An 18,890-nucleotide genomic window follows, 5' to 3' on the forward strand; every position below is an offset into this window, starting at 1 on the left:
AGAAAGACAAACTGCTTAACTGCAAGTTTTAATTTGGCAGGATTAATAGTTAATCCAGCTTTTTGTAACCTTGACAAAACATCATCTAGGACGGTCATCAATTCATCAAAGGTTTCTGCATATAAAACAATGTCGTCTAAGTAATTGACCAAACATTTGTATTTCAAATCAGAGAATATTCTATCGATCAGGCGCGTCAATACACATCCACCTACACTCAACCCAAATGGGACTCGTTTATAATGGTATAGGTTCCATGGGACTATGAATGCGGTAATTTCCTTGGATCTCTCATCTAGAGGAATTTGGTGGTATGCCTGGTTTAGATCAATCACACAAAAATATCTGGCATTGCCAAAAAAGGAAAAAGCGGTTTTCATATCAGGTACAGGGATGTTTTCGAATTGAATTTTCTTGTTGAGACGTCTGTAGTCTACCACGAGTCGCCACTTTTTGTCCTCCTTTGCCCCCTTGGGCACCGGGAAGGCAGGTGAAGCATAGCTAGAGGTAGATAATTCTACAACGTCGTCTTCGACTAATTTATTGACGAGGTCTCGAGTTACCTCCATTTTCGGGGGACAAAGCGGAAAAGGCGAACTGCTCACAGGTGTCTCGTCTTTGAGACGGATTTTATACAAGATCAAACTTGTCTTTCCTAATTTCTTTGTCAACACCTGCGAATGTTTTCTTAGGATTGCAGAAGCCTTTAATGCTTCCTCTCTCGATAGATGGGATAAGTCAGGGCCTTCGTCGGGTTCTGATTCTTCTTGAGTATCTACATACTGAGCGAAATCTGGTTTCTTTCTGGCGAGGGTATAAGGGGTAAACGCCGTACGAATCGGCAGCACAACATTCTTAGATGCGAAATTGAAACTCACCCACTGTTCAGTGGCATTAAAAACCATATGCGTTTTGCGCATGAATTCCATCCCTAAAATGAGGTCAACGTGCAGATCTTGCACTACGAGGAAAGGACAAACCCAAGATAAATCATCTACCTTAACTCTTAAATGCACAATAAATAACGTTTTCAACTTTTGATCGTCCTTTGCGGTGGCGATCTCAACGTGACTGGTCTCCTTGCGAACGATTAACTTGGTCTCGATGGAATTAAAACAATGTTCCGAAATTAGATTTCTCGTTGACCCACTGTCGAGGAGAGCAGGCACATTAAGTTCCCCAAACCGCACAGGAAGATAAGGCAGAGTTAGATGTGGGATTGCGAGGACCTTCTCCCTGTTCCGGAATTGCTCTTGAGGTTTGAGACCGAAACGGACAGCGTCAGCAAGTTTGGTCTCACTCTTACTTACTGTGCTGACTCGTTTTTTGGGTGGGGGCAATTGCGGATCAGGTGAGAGGAGTCACCGCAACGATAACATTTTCTCTCAAACTGGGGTTTTTGCTCACTTGAAGCTACAAAGGCGGCGTTACCGCTCTTGGGTGGTGGATACTTCGGTTGATAAAATGGGACCTTTTGGTTCGATTGTCCTTGGGGGCGGAATTTCCTATCGTTGGGTGCGCTTGGGTTACCAGACGATTGTTCACCTTGTGCTCCAGAGGAGGGCGCAAGGCCTGTTTGTCGGGCCGATTCTGCAAATTTAAAGCTTTGCACCTTTTCGCATAGTAGTTGTAACTCATAGTAAGTGCGAGGTTCTTCGGCGAAGACAAACCTAGCGCGATCCTCTGGTGCACAATAATGGACAATAGTCTGGATAACTTCATGCTGAGAGTAATTTAATTTCAAAAGTTTATTGGCGAGCTTGATTTCAGAGACAAAGGTTGCAAATGACTCATTTGCTTTTTGGTATCTGGAATAATATTGAATTTTCAATTGATCCTTTAATTGGGGAGGGATCAGAGAGTTTAGTACGAAAGAATGGAATAGGCCAAAAGAGAATTTTTCTTTGATAGCTGTCTTTAGGCAGTACTTTAATCCGCCTTTCGTATAGGGAAACATAATCGAGTACAAGATACAATCTGACATTCCTGGGAGACTATGCAAATCGAGCATTTTTCTTAATACCTTTAATAAGGCATGGGGTTCCGTTCCATCAGTTACCTTTAATTCTTTTAAAACTAAATCTAGAGCTGTCTTTTGGGCGTATTTTTCAAACACACTCGGAACGCAAAAGCTGGATTGGTTAAATGATACTTCGGGTTGGGCCGAAGGTAAAGACTGATGGGCTAAGGGGGCATTACTACTCGCTACAGGACCGGAAGAAAATTGATTCGGATGAAAAGACGACGAAAATTGATTCGCTGGAAGAGCAGAAGCAAATTGATTCGCTGGAAGAGCAGAAGCAAATTGATTTACTGGAAGAGCAGAAGGAAATTGATTTGCTGGAAGAGCTAAAGTTTGGGGAAGAGTATATAATCGATTGTTCTCCCATTGACTAGGTTGATTTACGTTGGGAAAATAATTTAGGTAGTTCGGTGACAATAATAAATCGACAGCGCTAGAAGTGGAAATTGGTGGGGCGCCGAGCGCTGGTCCCACATTTGAGGTTGGGGTCGCAGGTATAACACTGACTGTTGGGTTGCCGGTTACGAGAGGCCAACTCACTGGGTGATTACTCAACACTGTGCTACTCACTCGAGGAGTTGATATACTACTAGAGACTCCGAACCGGGTTGACGATGGATGACGATAAAGGGAATCAGCGATTAAGGAATCATACAGTCGAGAAGAAATGGAATGAGTTCTCTGGGTGCTCTCAATGCTACTCGTAACCGACAAACCGACAGACGATGCAACGCTAACACCACTCGGCACGCCACCGATTGCCTCGTCTAAAGTTGGCTCGGCCCTAACCACTGTAGCATCAGGATGCCCGTCTAAATACACTTCAAAATCTCGGAGAATTTGTCTAACTAAGGAGGAATAATCCTCTAACTGCTTAAGTTTTTCGACTTCATCAACTTTAGTGATGAGAATCAGGTTACTATATCTATTTAATAAGTGCTGTAGTCTAGCTTTGATTTGGAGGGAACCTCCATTGGAATCATCATTTTTAAAATCAACAATTTTCTGTTGAATTGCATCCAGGATGTTTCCGCAGGTCTCGATCTCACTTTCAAAATCCAGTTGTTGAATACATTGGGGTTCAGGGGCAAGATGTCTTGCATTTAATACTCGCAATAAATTTCTAACTTCGTTTGCGTTAGTTCCTTCGGGGGGCGCGCGATTCCGAACAGTTAACTCGTATACGCACATCTCCTTCAGGAGATAGACGGGATTGATTACAAACATGGTTACGCTTTGAAGCAATGATCAAAATATCATATAAAAAAAAAATTAAAAGGGGTTGTTCACGGGCGCATCAATTCGCACCAAAAGACCTACATGACACTCACAACAATAAAAAAAAAAGATAATAAGATAAATACCAAACTCACGAGACTGATACCAAGGCAATAGTCAGGAAGCTGACAACTCAGGATACCTGGGGATCGATGTCACAAATCAACATGTCGCTATCAGGAATTAGGTAAACACCAGGATTGAGATGAGCGTCGTTACCAAAATATCGAACATCAGGAATAAATCTCGAACATCACATGAGAATCGAAAATCAGGAATAAATCTCGAACATCAGACGAAGCAAAATTAATAGCTGTTAACAGAGGACAATAATTAATACTTCAAGAATCAATGACTAATTAATTCAATCATAATTAACAATTCAATAATTGATGATTAATGATCCAATAATTAATTCAATTTAAGAACGAGAAAGAACAAGAATTATTCGAAAAATTGAATTCAAAAATTACTTGTTTGCAATTGAGGATGGTCAGCAAGTTCAATTCAAATACAAAAGAAGTCAACTCTAATAATTAAGGATTCAAGAAGATTCAAGATTTCATTAAAATTCAAGATTTAAAGATTTTAAAATTCATTTAAATTTCAATTAGAATCAACAACAGGTTATCAGAAGAAAGAAATTTAAATTTCAATTAAAATCAACAACAGGTTATCAGAAGATTATCAAAAAATGAAAACATTCTGTACTTCACCGAGAGGTCAACGGTGCCAACACCAGCACCAGCCGCGCCGACCAATCAGAAGGCTCCACGCGATGTTGGAGTCGAGCCCCGCTTGCGTCTCCGAATCACAGGTGGTTTCCCCGTCGACCAAGGTTCCGCCATCTTGGATTGACTGAACTCGTTATCACAGAAACTTCACGAATTCACGAAATTCACTCAAATTTTAACGAAACACTGGCACTTTTCACTTGAAGCTAAAAACACGCGAAGAAAGAAACACTGCCTCGGAAGAAGTCCGAGGACTCTACTCCTCGCCCGAAACGCACTTGACGTTACGTAACCTCACCGGCACACCATGAGGATCGGGAAACGTTTAAAGCAGAGGAAACTCGCAATCGCGGGTCAGAACAAGCTGAAAGGAAACACAAATTACGAATTTTCTAAACTAAACCACGCTCTGCTACCAAAATGAGACGGAAAGGGCGGCTGACTAGGCTAATATGAGGTGCGCGAGGCAAGCCTCACCTCAGAGGGTCGGTCGGTGAGGAGACGTAACACAAGAACGAGACGAGCGAGTACGAAAGAAAAATCAACGGTTTATTGAGCAATAAAGAACAGTGAAAAGGCACAGCTCAAAATACAAGAAAGAAAACTCGACACGAGGTAAAGATGGCTAACGAAACACACGAGTAGGAAGGGAACCTTGATCGACGGCCAGTGACGCGGAGAGGCAAGCGAAGACTGAGGCTCAAGATGGCGGGTAGCCGCGGTCACTGGTCGAGAACCAAGGTCCAGGGGAGGGGAGTGTTATGCAACGGCCAAGCATATCCCCGCGAGAATATGAATGACCGCTGCAGACCGTCACAGTTTCAGTCGCAATTTGAGCGCGAAACTTAAATTGAAATTTTTCGAATTTCGTCAATTGGAGGTACTGAAAAAGTACCTAATTTTTCTATTGAGGAGAGTCTGAATCTCTTGGGAATGTACTGTGAAAGTTCTGATTTTTGGTTAACCTGTTTTAGTAGATACCCTGGTGATAAAAGTTGTTATTATGTTAAATACATATTCTTAGCTTACAAATTATTTCCTGTTTGTATTATCGATCACCATAATTTTTAAATTTTAATGTTAATCCTTTTTTCCACTCTGTGTCTTTGCTCTGTTTTTAATAATGAAGTTTCCTTTTTTTTCACAAATGAACGTCTGGATTATTCTTCCTCTAGTTGATGCAAGTCAAGCTGGAGAAGGAAACTTAGAAATAACGATCAGTGCAAGAGGAGCTAACATTCCAACCCAAGTCCATCCGCAAGGAAATGCTAAATTCATTGTAAGTTTCCTTCCCGTGGAACCGACTGATCATATTATAACAATACATTTCAACAAACAGCCTGTGCCAGGTGAGTAAATAAACTGTAAACCTCTCATTTGTCTCTCAATGGACCCTTAGACAGGTTGAGAATTTTAGTACCTCTCTCTAAGCATTCTCATCAAATTGAGTATCATGGGATAACCTTGCCAAAACGAGCATGTTGAACGAATTTTTATTGAGGTATGGCCATTTTAAGTCGTTTAGGGCATTTTAATACTGGAATATTGGAATATTTTGGCATCTCAAACTTTAGGACTCCACTTACTCCTTGGCTATAATTATATTTTGATTTTTAACTTCTGCAATTTTCAATTGAATGACAACTACCAGTATCCTGCTATTTCAAGACTTCCATCTGGAGAAAAAATTAGATTCTTTATGTCCTTATCATGCAACAAATCACTCTATCCATTATAGTTTCTAAACGGTAGGCAGATAAAGTTCAAAGTGGCCGAAAATAGTATATCTGCATCCTGCTAACAGATTTCTTTTAAACTTTTTTTGAAACGCCAAATATGAGTCCAATGCTAGTATTTCAAAATATTTATGGCAGGATACTGGTATTACGCTGCTTCCCCATTGAGTTTTCTTAAAATTTTGCTCAAATATCCCAATTGTCACTGAAACCGATCTTCCCACTAATTATCAGGCAAATGGCACCCTCTGATCTTCACTTCAATTCCCTGCTGCCAACCTTTTACCGGACGTCCACGCCACTTTCTCCTGGAATGGTTACTGTATTTCCTCTTCATTATTTAGGCTAGGTAATGCTTGTTAATAATCGGTATCTAGTTTTACATTTCAACTAGAATCGATAATCAATGTGTGTACCAACTAATTTAAGATGGTCTTAATGGACAACAATTTGAGAATGTGTAAGTATGTACGTTTTTTTCAGAAAAATACATGAAGATGAGGAGTGGCACTGTCTCGAACCAACTGACCTAACCCAGAAGTAGGAATGGACACCAAGAGAGACTAGATCAGTGCTGTTTCGGCCTAAAGTTAATGCTTCATGTCATAATTAACTTGTACATCAACTAACTTTCATACTTGAAGAATTTATCAATGTTAGCACTGATTTTTTTCTCGTGGAATCATTTTTAATATCTTAATTTTTTTTCAGGCTCTCCTTTCATAGCCAGTGTGGTTGGAGATTTTCCTCTTGTCACAGGCTCTGCATTATCTCGCGCTCCATTAGGCTCTGATTCATATTTCACCATGAGTAATGTTGCAGGAAGCTTAGACGACATAGAAGTAAACGTTGAAGGTAGTCTCTTGATATTTAGAACCACTTAAACTCATTCGATGTGCACTGTATTGTGTTTCCTTCCTCATGTTAATCTTGCATGCCTAAGTTCCATAATAGGATCACCAATGTTTAAAATCTAGGATGAAATCACTTTGCTTCTCCATCTCTTATGAGAGTTTTTTACAATAGTAAGGGACAATAATTTTTTATTGAGTTTCAGGGGGGTTATGCTTCCTGGTTGTCATGCAGCCTCCCCTCCCCCCCCCCCCTCACAGGGACACTGAATGCCCTTACAATGTCGTGTCTGGAGTCATAATTCAAAAATTAATGGCAACAATCTCTTCTAGAGATTATTACCTGTCAATAGCTGCAAAATTTATGGAAATCACTGCAGTGAATCTCCGAAAAGAATTATGGCAAAAAGTGAAAATTTGGAGTCGGGGAGTTTACATCTCTGGTTTGAAATCGGACCAGTGAGAACGAAAACACACCAACTCGAAAAACTGAAAATAATCAAGGCACATACCAAAGTGCACAGTAGGTGAACAAGTGAATCTATGAAAAATAGCTTTGGTGCCAAAAGACAAGTTCTGAAGGACACTTTAAAGGTCCCAATTGAAACAGATGCTCTAAGTTCAATGACCTCTATGGAAATTGACTGTCTTTTCATCAAGTCTTCTCACATGTCTGTCAGATCAATTCATTCTTGGATGTCTACTGTTCAAAGATGAGTTTTCAACAAAAAAAAAAAAATTCCCTAAGAAAAAAAAAAGAAAACAGAGAAAAGGCAAAAAGTAAAATTGGTTTTGTCTCAAGCCCTCTTTTGCTTTGATGGCTGTTTTTCCCCTTCCTTCTTTTTTGTCAATTGTGTTTAATTTTGTATAGCTGTCTTTTTGCTCGAGGTAATTATTCTGATAGAATTATTTCCATTAAAAAGTTTTTTAATAATAGGACACACAGGCCATCAATTCTAATTATGGTCTATTATTCACAAATTGATGTTTCTATAAATATAAAAATATTTTATTTGAGTTTTAAAAGAGAAAAGTTAAAGTGAGTATTATTTACCGCAGGTTAATCCATTGACTTAAATCAAAAGCTTTGAGCAGCCTGCGCTATGTTGGGCCAGTTTTGGAATGACAACTTTAAGCCTTTTTTTCTCTCGGCAACGTGGTTTACAATAATTCAATGATACCATGATAGATAGCGTTCTGTCTGTGTTTATATGAGTAGTGTGATCAAATACAGGTTACTTTGTATTGTACTTAATTCATTACTTTTTTACTGTAGTTTTTATTTATTGCACAAGCAAACAAAGAGTAACTTCAAATTTTCCTGATTTATGCTCATCTCGAGTTTTTGTGCTTTTGTAAGCAATGAGTCAATAATATACTTATAGCATCTTGATTTTATTTTCTTGGTTTTCCTCAAGATCTATCCTGAATCTTAACATTTTGATTTTTAATTGAATTGGCTTGTGCCAAAACCACCAACGTCCATATTCTTTAATTTAGAGAGAACTGCAAAAAACTGTAGAAGCCTTATAAATGAGGGATTAAAAATTTTTCAGAAGTTAATTATTACAGGAGTGGATCGTAGAAAAGGATCCCTGACAGCCTCCAGCTCTTCTTCTGTCTGGGGCGGAGTAATTAAAAAGGAAGGACTCATGACATTAGCGATTTTCGCATGATACGAGAAAATCTCCAAGTTTAAGAGCCGTTTGATATTTTTAAAATTCATTCAATAGATATTAAAACGGTAGATTATCATTCAAATAAAGTTAAAAAAATAAAATTCTGGACAATTACGGCACTTGAAACAAGTTATATCATGAAACTATCCGCAGTAAATTGGACATAAGCGGTTTTTGCACGATTTGTGCGTGGATGGTACCAAAACATCAAAAACGCATATTTTTAAGTATGGTATGTATAAAAACATTTAAAAGAAAGTATTTTTAGAGTGGCAACTAATAAAAATAAACAAAATCAATCAAAGGAACCTCTTTAAGCGTCTCCTAACTTGCTACCATCACTCTCTTCATTGGAAGAGTTATTACACTGTTCAACAAAAAAATGAAAAAAATGTCTCTCAAAAATTTTCTAGAAAAGCTTCTTTTTCCCGGGAAAATTAGCAAATTTGACGTTCATTTGTCGCGCATGCAATTTATTCTTAAAAATTTTCCTGAACTTGTGGTAGTGCGTTACTCATGTATTTTGAGCTGTTGAATCCGAATATGACCCTGGTTTTTTCCTCTCACTCTCCAGTTTTGCGGTAAGGCCGATTCTCCCAAGCCTAAATTTCCCAGACTCCAAGAGTAATAAAAATACATTTTAAAAATGTCCCCAATAGGTGATACATCGATTCCTATGAATTGAACTGTTGAATTTAAATATTATGTCAGATTTTTCTATCACACATCCTTTTCCCCAGAAAAGTCGATTTTCCTGAGAAGACTTTCTCTTCAGGTATTTTTGCGATGATTACCCTGTTCTAACTTTGAGCGCAAGGTTTGCCATCAATGCAAGTTGGCCAGAGTGACTATCTTACATCCGTAATAAACATACTTGAGGAAAAATTTGCTCCTCCAATGATGGGATCGTTTTGAAACAGCGGGCACAGCCCGTCAAATACGAATGGCGAAATTTTTCGCCAAAATTAGTCTTCAAATTGATGTTTAGGCCAGCAATAGACCCCCAAATATACAGATAATGACCAAATCATGATACATTCCGTAAAATTTAGACTTCCGATAAGCAAAAATCGTAATATTGAAGACTTTCAGGGTGTGGGCCCAAAAACGGCCCTTATCGAAACCCCTGCTATCGCAAATCTCTTGATATCAATTGTCATTTACCGGTCTGCACCTCTAAATGGCCACCATGTTGGCAGCCATTTTCGATTCAGAGACTTAATTTCTTGTAGGAGTAAACATTTAATCTCCTATTCGAACTCCTTGACCCATAAAACGAAATTTTGAACGTATTGTTTATCACAGCTGCGGTGAATTGGTGTTGCAGCCGTAAATTCGGTGGCCATTTTGGGCGCTATATTTGATTTTAGGGTTTCTTGAGAGTCGCAGTGAAAAATGGACCTCATTTTCGGACTCTACGACCCTAAAAACCTAATAATTGATACCTCACTATGCACCTGGACCCATATATGCAAATTAGTACCCCTGAGTGGTATTTTTGGCCGCCATTTCGGATTTTGACCTGAAAATGACCTCAAGACTAACTTTGGACTGAAAATTCGGATTCTACGATCCAAAATACGTAAGAATCGACACCTGACACGACGTATTAGGAAACTTCAAATTTTTTTTACCCTAAAACCGCAATTTCGGCCGCCATCTTAAATTTGGGGAGGTTTGCGTGAAATTGGAGGTGGCCATCATCAATTTTCTTTTTTTAGACATCAAAACGAAGAGATTGATGTATGACACAATATGCCTTCACAAACTTGCACACGGGATATATGTTTTGTTACGTATGCCCCGTGACTATGAAAAAGGGCTCAAATCTCAAGCACGAACAGTTTCACCACATTAATGAGAGTATTTAACTCAAAAATCTCAAAATTAAAAAAAATATGGACATTAGCGTTTTTCGCACGAGCAGATTCAATTACAGGTTTAACAATTTGTTAGCACTTGTTTAATTAACTGATTTTCGCTCGTTTCAGCTAAAACAAGTATGTAGCCAAGTCATGCCTGTGCTCTCTCAAACAGTTCATAAGTCAATGGATTAAAAATGCGATCCAATTCATTTTGGTTTTTTGTTGCTCATCAATTTCTGGGAGTATTCTTTACAAAAGTTTCTAGCTGAGCTGTTTCTTCGCAACTTATTCTAATTCTGTCCCTGTTTTCTTCTTGCAGGTTCTAAACAACGACTTTCTCGACTATACTGAATCACCCTCTCCCGATTTTCCTCCCTCCTCACTCTATTTTTCTTGCCTTTGTAATTCTTGACTAACACCTCAGTATTACTGCGCTAACAATTTACCTTCAGTCTAATGCTGTGTCTCTCATCGCATCATATTTAAGTTCAGCATATGTATTAATGGCCTACTCACTCTAAATGCCTCTTGCGATATTCAAACTCTGCCAAAAAAGGATTACAGTTTACATATGTTCATCACTTGCCTCTGCTCTGCCTAGCAGATATTTAATTTAAAATCTGATTTTTCAGCAAATAAAACTAATGCTAATGAATATACTTATGGTACTGGTACTGGGGTGTAGAGCTCCTAACTCCTGACTCCTGACATCTACAAATTAGCCTCTTTTTACTTTTTTCATTTCTTTCCTGTCTCATTTGTCCTTCAACAAGTCAAACCCCTCAAACTTACCAATTTTGTCTTGTTTTCTGAATGTTTGTAGTGTTTTTACCTAGGGTGTCCAAAAAATCTTGTCGCCAACCTTCATCTGAGCAATCAGAGAAAGCCATTAAAGTGAAGATTTTGCAAGAGGAAAGATCATTTCAATAGCTTTCTGATGTGAACTTATTGAGCTCTTTTAGTATAGAAGTTGCTGATTTATAGTGATTTTAAGGCAAGAAGTTAAGGAGTTCAAGTACCCACCGAAAAATTGTCACTCTTTTCCAAGACAAAGAAAAGTAAGACTTTTCCCAAATCATGGGGCTCCAAGAAAATGAGAAAATAATTTTTTTCCATATCCAAGTAGGAGCTGTATTTAGTAATGAAAGTATTGAATCAGATATAGTAATAGTATACTTAGCAATGAGCTCGTTGCAAACTTTGCTCGAGCAAAAAGTAGAATTGTTTTTTACACAGGGTGATCCTAAAGTCCCAAAGAAAATGGATCAAAAATCATGCTGAGCGTATCGGGAAAATCTGAAGTACACTCCGAACATCACAATCTGCCTGAGAAATATGCGTGTTTTAAGTTTCCTGCTTCTAAAACGATACTACAGGTCAGGTGAACATTTTGTGAGAAGAGTTGTTCCATCAAACCCCTCCGCCCTAGGATGCCACACAATATTCAACATGGCAGATGCCAACCAGCCCAAACTCACAGGACAGGATTTTATCAACTGGTGGGTTTACATTTTCATTTTCCTTGAGTCGATAAAGACTATGGTGTTTCCTCTTGATTTGCATGGAAGCATGAGTCATGTTGAATATTGTGTAGCATCCTAGTGCGCAAGGGTTGCATAGGACGACCTTTTTTACAAAATGTTCACCTGTGCCGTAGTATCGTTTTTGAAGCGGGAAGCTTAAAAAACGCATATTTCCCACGCAGATTGTGAAGTTGGAAGTACATTCCATTCTTCCCCATTAAGGTCATGTGCGATTTTTTAACCATTTTCTGTAAGAAACTATTCTTCTTTTTCTTTAGCTGAGGTTGGCAACAGACCTTTAAAATCGAGTAGCAACACTAAGTGATAGGGTATGGTGCAGCGTTGTCATGGAGACCAACAAAAGTCATGTCAGTTGTCAGACTTCCGAACTTCTTGACAAAGCTTATGCAATGAGCACTCAGCAACACAAAAATAACACTGTTCAACATAATGTTTTTGATTGAACAATATTTTGTAACTTCAGAAAATGAAGATTGCTGAGATTTTGATAATGCAAATTTGATAGGTGTTGATTGAGAGAGATAAATGAGAGATATTGAACAGTCAAGTGAGAAAAATTTTTGAGAAAATGAACCTCATTGCATTGGCTACAGGTCCATGTACGAGGTCTGTCCGGAAAGTATCCGACCTTGTTGATTATCTCGCCATCAACGGTTCATAAGAGATTGGGGCTTGGGATTATCTATGCACGGACTCTTCTGAGTACAGGTGAGCAGCTGGATTATCACACGTTCAATCAGTTGGTGGTGAGTCGCTGATTAGTACGTGTGCTTCTGCTGTCTACATCGGATTTCGTTTCCCCTAAAAGAGAGGAAGTTAAGAAGAGAGTGGTGGGAAGAATTTGTGAAGAAGGTCATTACAGGGGACGCAGGACGCGTCTTGGGTCGATGGGTACGACCCTGAGACAAATGTGCAATTGTCAGTTTGAATCGCAACTGCGACACCTTGCTGGAAAGAAGCTCGCAAGAGTCGCAGCAATGTGAAAATAATTTTGACTGTCTTCTTTGATCATGAAGGCGTCGTCTATCATGAGTGTGCTCCCCAATGCTCTACTATCATCAAAGAGAGCTACAAAGAATTTCTACGTAAGTACTAGTATCCTTGGGGAGTGTATTCATGATGGACGGCACCTTCATGATCGAAGGAGACAGTCAAAATTGTTTTTACATTGCTGCAACTCTTCCAAACGTTCTTTGGGCGAGGTGTCCTAGTTGCAATCCACACTGACGGTTGCCTTTTTGTCTCAGGGTCGCACCTGTGGACCCAAGATGTGTCCCTGTGATGATCTTCTTCACAAACTCCTCTCAACTTCCTCTTTTTTAGGAATAACGAAATCCGATGATCACAGCAGAATCGCATGAACTGAGCAGCAACTTACAAACGACTGATGGAACATGTCATAATCCGGCTGTGCACCTGCACTCAGGAGAGTCGGTGCAAAGATAATCCCAAGCCCCAACCTCTCATCAACCGTTGATGGCGAGATAATCAACAAGGTTGGATACTTTCCGGACAGACCTCGTATCATGCATAAAACTTGAAGGCTAACTTCAAGAATAAGAAGTAAGTTAAGTTTGCTGTTCAAAAGACAGACTTTCATAATTCCTTTCTCAAATTTACTAGATGTAGGATAATCTTATGCAATTTTTTTTTTTTAGTTCTTTTTTATTTTTCCTTCTAAAAGGTGTTAAAATTCCCAAGGAAGTACCTGAACATGTACACATAATCTACATGGCTGTAAATCAATGAATTTTTACGAAATAAACTTAACAAGGTCGTGTTGGAAAGTTCATAAAATGATCTCTAAACTAATGCAACTTGCTTTTTGTTAACTTGATTTGTTTGTTCCTAAGAAGGTTAGCATTGAAATTCTTGGAATGCCTTATGTATTTTCACTATAATTTTTGCTGTATTCTATGCAGTTTTATTTCTTTTTCGGTTCATCAGGAATGTTTGAATTTCTAGAAATCTTTCTGTTTACCTATTACCCGCTTTTTTACTTCATGCTTGATCTTAAATGAAATTACAAGCCCAGTCATTGTTCTCTTAATCTTCAGCCCATATGGTAGACCAAAAGTAACAGAAAAAGGTCCTTAACTTTTGAACAGATCGAAATGAAAGGTTTTGCTGTCCAATTTTTCTCCTCGCTTAGATGTATCTTGGAGTATTAATCTCGGATGCGTTTCTGCGGTTCTGAACAACCTATTTTAGCGACTCGTAAGTGTCCAAGATTTAATCTTCAAGCAATGAACAAGTGAGGAAAAAAATGCAATTGCAGATCTTTAGTTCCTGTTTGAAACCCGATACTTGTTCCGTATGGAAGGTCCTGGTTTGAACTATTTTTTATTGTTCAAAGGGTCAAACTTTTCCAGAAGTTTTCTTTGGACTCGTCCTGAGGGAGGCACCTAAAAATTTTTGACCCTGTCCTTATGATACAGCATTAAAAAGGGTTAAAAAAAATAAATCACGATGCTAACAGCGGGTCTCCATCCATTATTGTCCAAAATGGCAGGCTGTTAAAATTTCAAAAACTTCAACAGTCCGTCAATTTTGAATGGTGACAGATGGGGCATCCCTGGTCATAGCTTCTCTCTTTCCAATGATGTTCCATTCCTTGGAAGTTTTTCGAAATAAAAATGTAACTTCTGAGAGGAGGTCATGTGTTGAAGAGGGGCGTTGAGGAGCCATCCGTATTTTTTTTTTTTTATTAACCTCGGTGTATGATGTATCATTGAAATATGTTGAAAAAAAATAAATCATTAAAAAAAAATTCCGCATGACCAGAGGCAAAACCTGGTACTATTTCAAGATAGTGGCCTGACTTTAGCGCCCAGAGAACACCCAAAAATAAGCCTTTCCCCGTCCCCCTAAGAAAAAATCTGCCCCTCTGCGCACTAAAGAGGAATCCAAACCCAGCTCTTTTATTTCTACTGTTTAAAAAATTTTGGATATTTTTTTAGTTATTTTGTGCTCATTCTATAATTAAGGCAGTTTTAAAACATAGACATGCCATTCTGTTTTACTTTACAAATAATAATAGTGACACAGGCTTTGATAAATGCTTATTCTCTCGGAAATTAATTCTATGCAAGGTTTCTCAGCCAGAGAATCTTAAGAAAAAGTGAGAGCTGCAAGGGCTTATTTTCTCAAGACTCTGTTTACTTTAAATAACCTAACTTATCATCCATCTAATTTATCTGAATTTCCACCGATCCATGAAAACTTACAGGTGGAGACACTTGTGAAGAAGAAAGTTAAGTCAGATCTTTCTGCTGAATTTTTGAATTTAACGTTTAGCTTTGGCATATCTTTATTATTTATATAATTTTGGTTTAAATCAACAATGAGCTTGCTAAGTCCATATTTTGTGGAACCGTACTATAAAATCCCAAAGAATTTTGATAATGTACACTTTTAATCCCATTTCCTGCGATATAAACTCATTTTTTTTCTTTTTTCCATTTATTAACCCTCTCTTTCAATAGTGTTGCTGACAGCTTAAAATTTGGAATTAAACTGCTGTAATGCCCTCACAATTTTTTCATAATCTGTCTGTACCTACTCATGATGTGCCTCAATGCTGTGCTATGCATGCATGTCGTTGTTATTTATTTTTGACAACACTAGCCAATCTAATCATTAACCAGTGTAACCTTTAATTTAAATTAACTGATAACTCAATTAGTTTATGATGAATTTATATGCACTCGATTAACAGGAAACTAAAATTTTAGGAAATAGCTGATAACATCTATTCTCTCCTCTCCCGCTTGGAATTGCACAAGATCTTCCTACTTCGACTAACAGTCCGTTTAACGTACTCTAGGTCCAACTGGACAGTCTGTCCCAGCGCAAGTTAAAGATGCCGGAAACCAAACTTTTAATGTTGAGTTTTGTCCACGTATTGTGGGTGAGCACAAAATTTCCATCAACTACTGCCAAGTTCCAATATCCGGCTCTCCATTCAGTTGTAAAGTCTACGATGTTAATGCAATCAAAGTCAAATCAGTGAAGAAAGGAACTGTCGGACATCCTGTAACGTTCATAGGTATGTGGATCTTGACTTGGTCATTTTCAAGAAGTGTAGCAGGATTTGTAAAAAGAGATCCAATTTTGATTTATAAACTTACAGAAAGTAACAATGAAGAAGTAGATCATGTAAAAGAATGTGCAGTCATGTGAAAATTTTTTTTTTTTTTTTATTCATGTAAATGTACATAGCAATTACACTTGAAATTTTCAGACCAGATAGGTCTTTATAAAATTTTACATTAACTTATACCTAATAAAGTATAATACACACCACTTTTTAGAGTTAATAACAGAATTCAAATATTGAGAGGGGATAAATTTACAAAAGAGATAAAGATTAGATAACTGAAACTAAAGTTAAGAAAATAGGGACATCAAGGTGAGAGCTAACTATTGAAAGAATGAATTTTACGAAAGTTACGAAGAGATTGTAAGAAATGAAAATTAAAAATAATTAACTTGAATGTTAAAAGAAAAAGGGAGAAAAAGTGGGAAAAACTAACAATGAATAGCTATGTGAATTCTCATGTGAGTTTTTTATTTAAGAGTGCGTGACCCCGTCAGTCGACAAAGACTAAATCGGGGGCCAGTGGCACGAGCCTAACACTGGCGAAAGCGAGCCGTTGCCAACTCGTCGGGTTTTCTTCTTTTAAGACGGCGTGGAGCCTCCATCCAGTCCAGGAGCGTTATCGCTTCCGGGTTAGGGTGTACTCCCAAACGCTCTTCATAGTTGTTGTACAACCTGGATATATATGAATCCATTTCTTCTATCCCGAGCTCGCTACGAATATCTGCGTTACGCTCGTACCACCTGGCCCCCGCCATTTGTCTTAAAATTTTGTTTTGTGTGCGCTCAATGATCTTTAAATTGGAAGATGCAGCACAGGCCCACATCTGACTGCCGTAGGTCCAGATTGGCCTTATCATGGATTTATAAAGTAATATTTTATTATTTAAGGATAATTTTGAACGCTTCCCAATGAGCCATAGCATTTGACGATGCTTTAATTCGATTTGCTTTTTTTTAGTCAGGATATGTTTTTTCCAGTTAAGTCTGCTATCCATGATAAGGCCAAGATAACGGGCCTCAAACGCGTGAGGGATGGCAGTGTTTTCGAGAATCAACGGTGTGTGAACGTAAGGGCGGAGGGTAAACACCACCTTCACCGACTTTGAAGCATTAAGCACGGTTCGATCATTATTCGTCCATTCTTGGATGTTATCCAGGCCCGACTGTAAGTATGTAACAGTCTCGTTGTATGTGGGGGCTGACGATGCTACGGCAGTATCGTCAGCAAAGATACCCAATTTACAATTTTTTGTTTTTGGGATGTCTGCTGTGAAAAGACTGTAAAGGAGAGGGGAGAGTACAGATCCCTGGGGTACCCCTGCTCTAATTGATTTAAATACAGAGTAAGCGTCTTCAAATCGGACTCTGAAAAAACGACTATCTAAGTAAGACATTAACAGTTTGACATGATTTCCAGGTAGCATTTTGGATAGTTTGAATGCCAGTTTTTGGTGCCACACTCGGTCGAATGCCTGGGCAACATCCAAGAACACGACTTTACAAAATTTCTTCTCTTCTAAAGATTTCTCAATAAAAGCAGAGATGCGATGGAGTTGCTCTATTGTACTGTGTTGTGGTCGGAATCCAAATTGCTCGTTAGGGAGAAGTTTTTTCTTCTTAACAATAGGAAAAAGTCTTTTAATATAGAGCTTTTCGAACAGTTTACTTCTAAGGGGCAACAAAGAAAAAGGTCTATAGGAGCTGGGTGCTGAAGGAGGTTTACCCGATTTAGTAGGACTATTACTTCAGCCTTTTTCCATTGTAGTGGTACATATTTTAAGGTTAAGACAGCGTTTAAAATAGTTGTTAATTTTCTAATTGCTGCTTCTGGAAGTTGTTTCGGCACAACACCCGATATGAGGTCAAAGCCAGGGCACTTTTTGATTTTTGTTTTATATTTGATTTCATTAAAAATGTCCTCAAAGTTAATTTTTTTAATTTTTTCATCGGGGAGGAATTGAATATCATTTACCTCGTTCAAAATTTCTCTCTCTCGTTCTGGGTCAGTACAGGGGTTTGGTTGAAACACTGATTCCAAATGGGCAGCAATTGTGTTTGCTTTTTCTTGGCTGTTGTTAGCCCATTCCCCGTTTGATTGTAAAATAGGGAAGCTTGTGTGGAAAAGGCGTTTCAGAGTTTTAGTTGCTTTCCACAGTGAGTAATCATTAATTTCTTTTGCACTTCAATCCCGAATAAATTTTTCGAACTGAGCGTTCCTGAATTCGTTGATGCGTTTTGTTACTGCTTTGTTCAATTGGTTGTAACGAACTTTGTCTGCGGGAAACAAGGAAGATTTTTTGCGTCGTGCAGCCCCCTTTTTCCTATCAATTAAACGAAGAATTTCTGCCGGAAGAGTACATTTTGGGTAAAAGTTCCCATTATTACGTGCAACTGGCGTGCTAATTTTTGCAGCCTCTTGTATAAGAGAAGTTAGACGTTCAGCTTCAAAATCGAGGGATTTTTGATCGTTAATAGTGGTAGAATTATCGATCCGGTTTGTTAAGGTTGTACGAAATTTTTCCCAGTCCGTTTGGGCGGAAAAGAGACACGGGGGTCTTTTAGTTAATACAGGTGTAGCATAGATAGACAAAACGACAGGGACATGATCTTTAGGGCGTACGCCTTTTTTGTTATTCAGAACATCGCAGACGGTTTTGTTACTTAGTGAGAGATTATTAAAGACAAAAAAGTCGATAACATCGGGCTCTTTGATTCCATCCGCTGGGTAAAATGTGGGTTTGCCCGGGGTGATGAAATCACCTCCGATTAAATTTACTGCCGTTTCCAAGTGTCTACCTTTAGGGTTCGTGAGTCTAGATCCCCACCTGACGGATTTACAATTCCAGTCACCGCCTATAATAAAGCGGGGACCCATCCCTTCGAGCAATTCGGTATAATGTGCAACGTCGCAACGCTGTCCGGGCGGTGCGTAGATGGCACCAATTTCGAAAGGTCCTAGAGATGACTCAATCTGAATGACTACAGACTGAAATCTCTCTTCTTCTATAATTTTGATAACGGAGTGTTTTAATGACTCCCTGATTGCTATCGAGGCACCCCCCGCGCTTTGTTAGATGG

General features: G+C 38.6%; 2 protein-coding genes across 5 annotated transcripts in view; both read left to right on the forward strand.

Annotated features, from left to right (window-relative positions):
* The window catches only part of jbug (filamin-type immunoglobulin domains fbug), a 272,164-nt gene that overhangs the window by 151,865 nt on the left and 101,409 nt on the right, over window positions 1–18,890 (forward strand). For all 4 annotated transcript variants that reach the window (XM_072300607.1, XM_072300594.1, XM_072300598.1 and 1 more), the window contains 3 exons: window positions 5,211–5,384; window positions 6,483–6,626; window positions 15,537–15,758. In XM_072300607.1, the coding sequence (XP_072156708.1) occupies window positions 5,211–5,384; window positions 6,483–6,626; window positions 15,537–15,758 (540 nt within the window). The remainder of the gene's footprint in view (window positions 1–5,210; window positions 5,385–6,482; window positions 6,627–15,536; window positions 15,759–18,890) is intronic.
* The window catches only part of LOC109042783 (GTP-binding protein Di-Ras2), a 504,879-nt gene that overhangs the window by 117,226 nt on the left and 368,763 nt on the right, over window positions 1–18,890 (forward strand). The gene's annotated exons all lie outside the window — the stretch shown is intronic.

Source organism: Bemisia tabaci, chromosome 1 (genome assembly GCF_918797505.1).
Source record: "Bemisia tabaci chromosome 1, PGI_BMITA_v3".
Taxonomy (NCBI): domain Eukaryota; kingdom Metazoa; phylum Arthropoda; class Insecta; order Hemiptera; family Aleyrodidae; genus Bemisia; species Bemisia tabaci.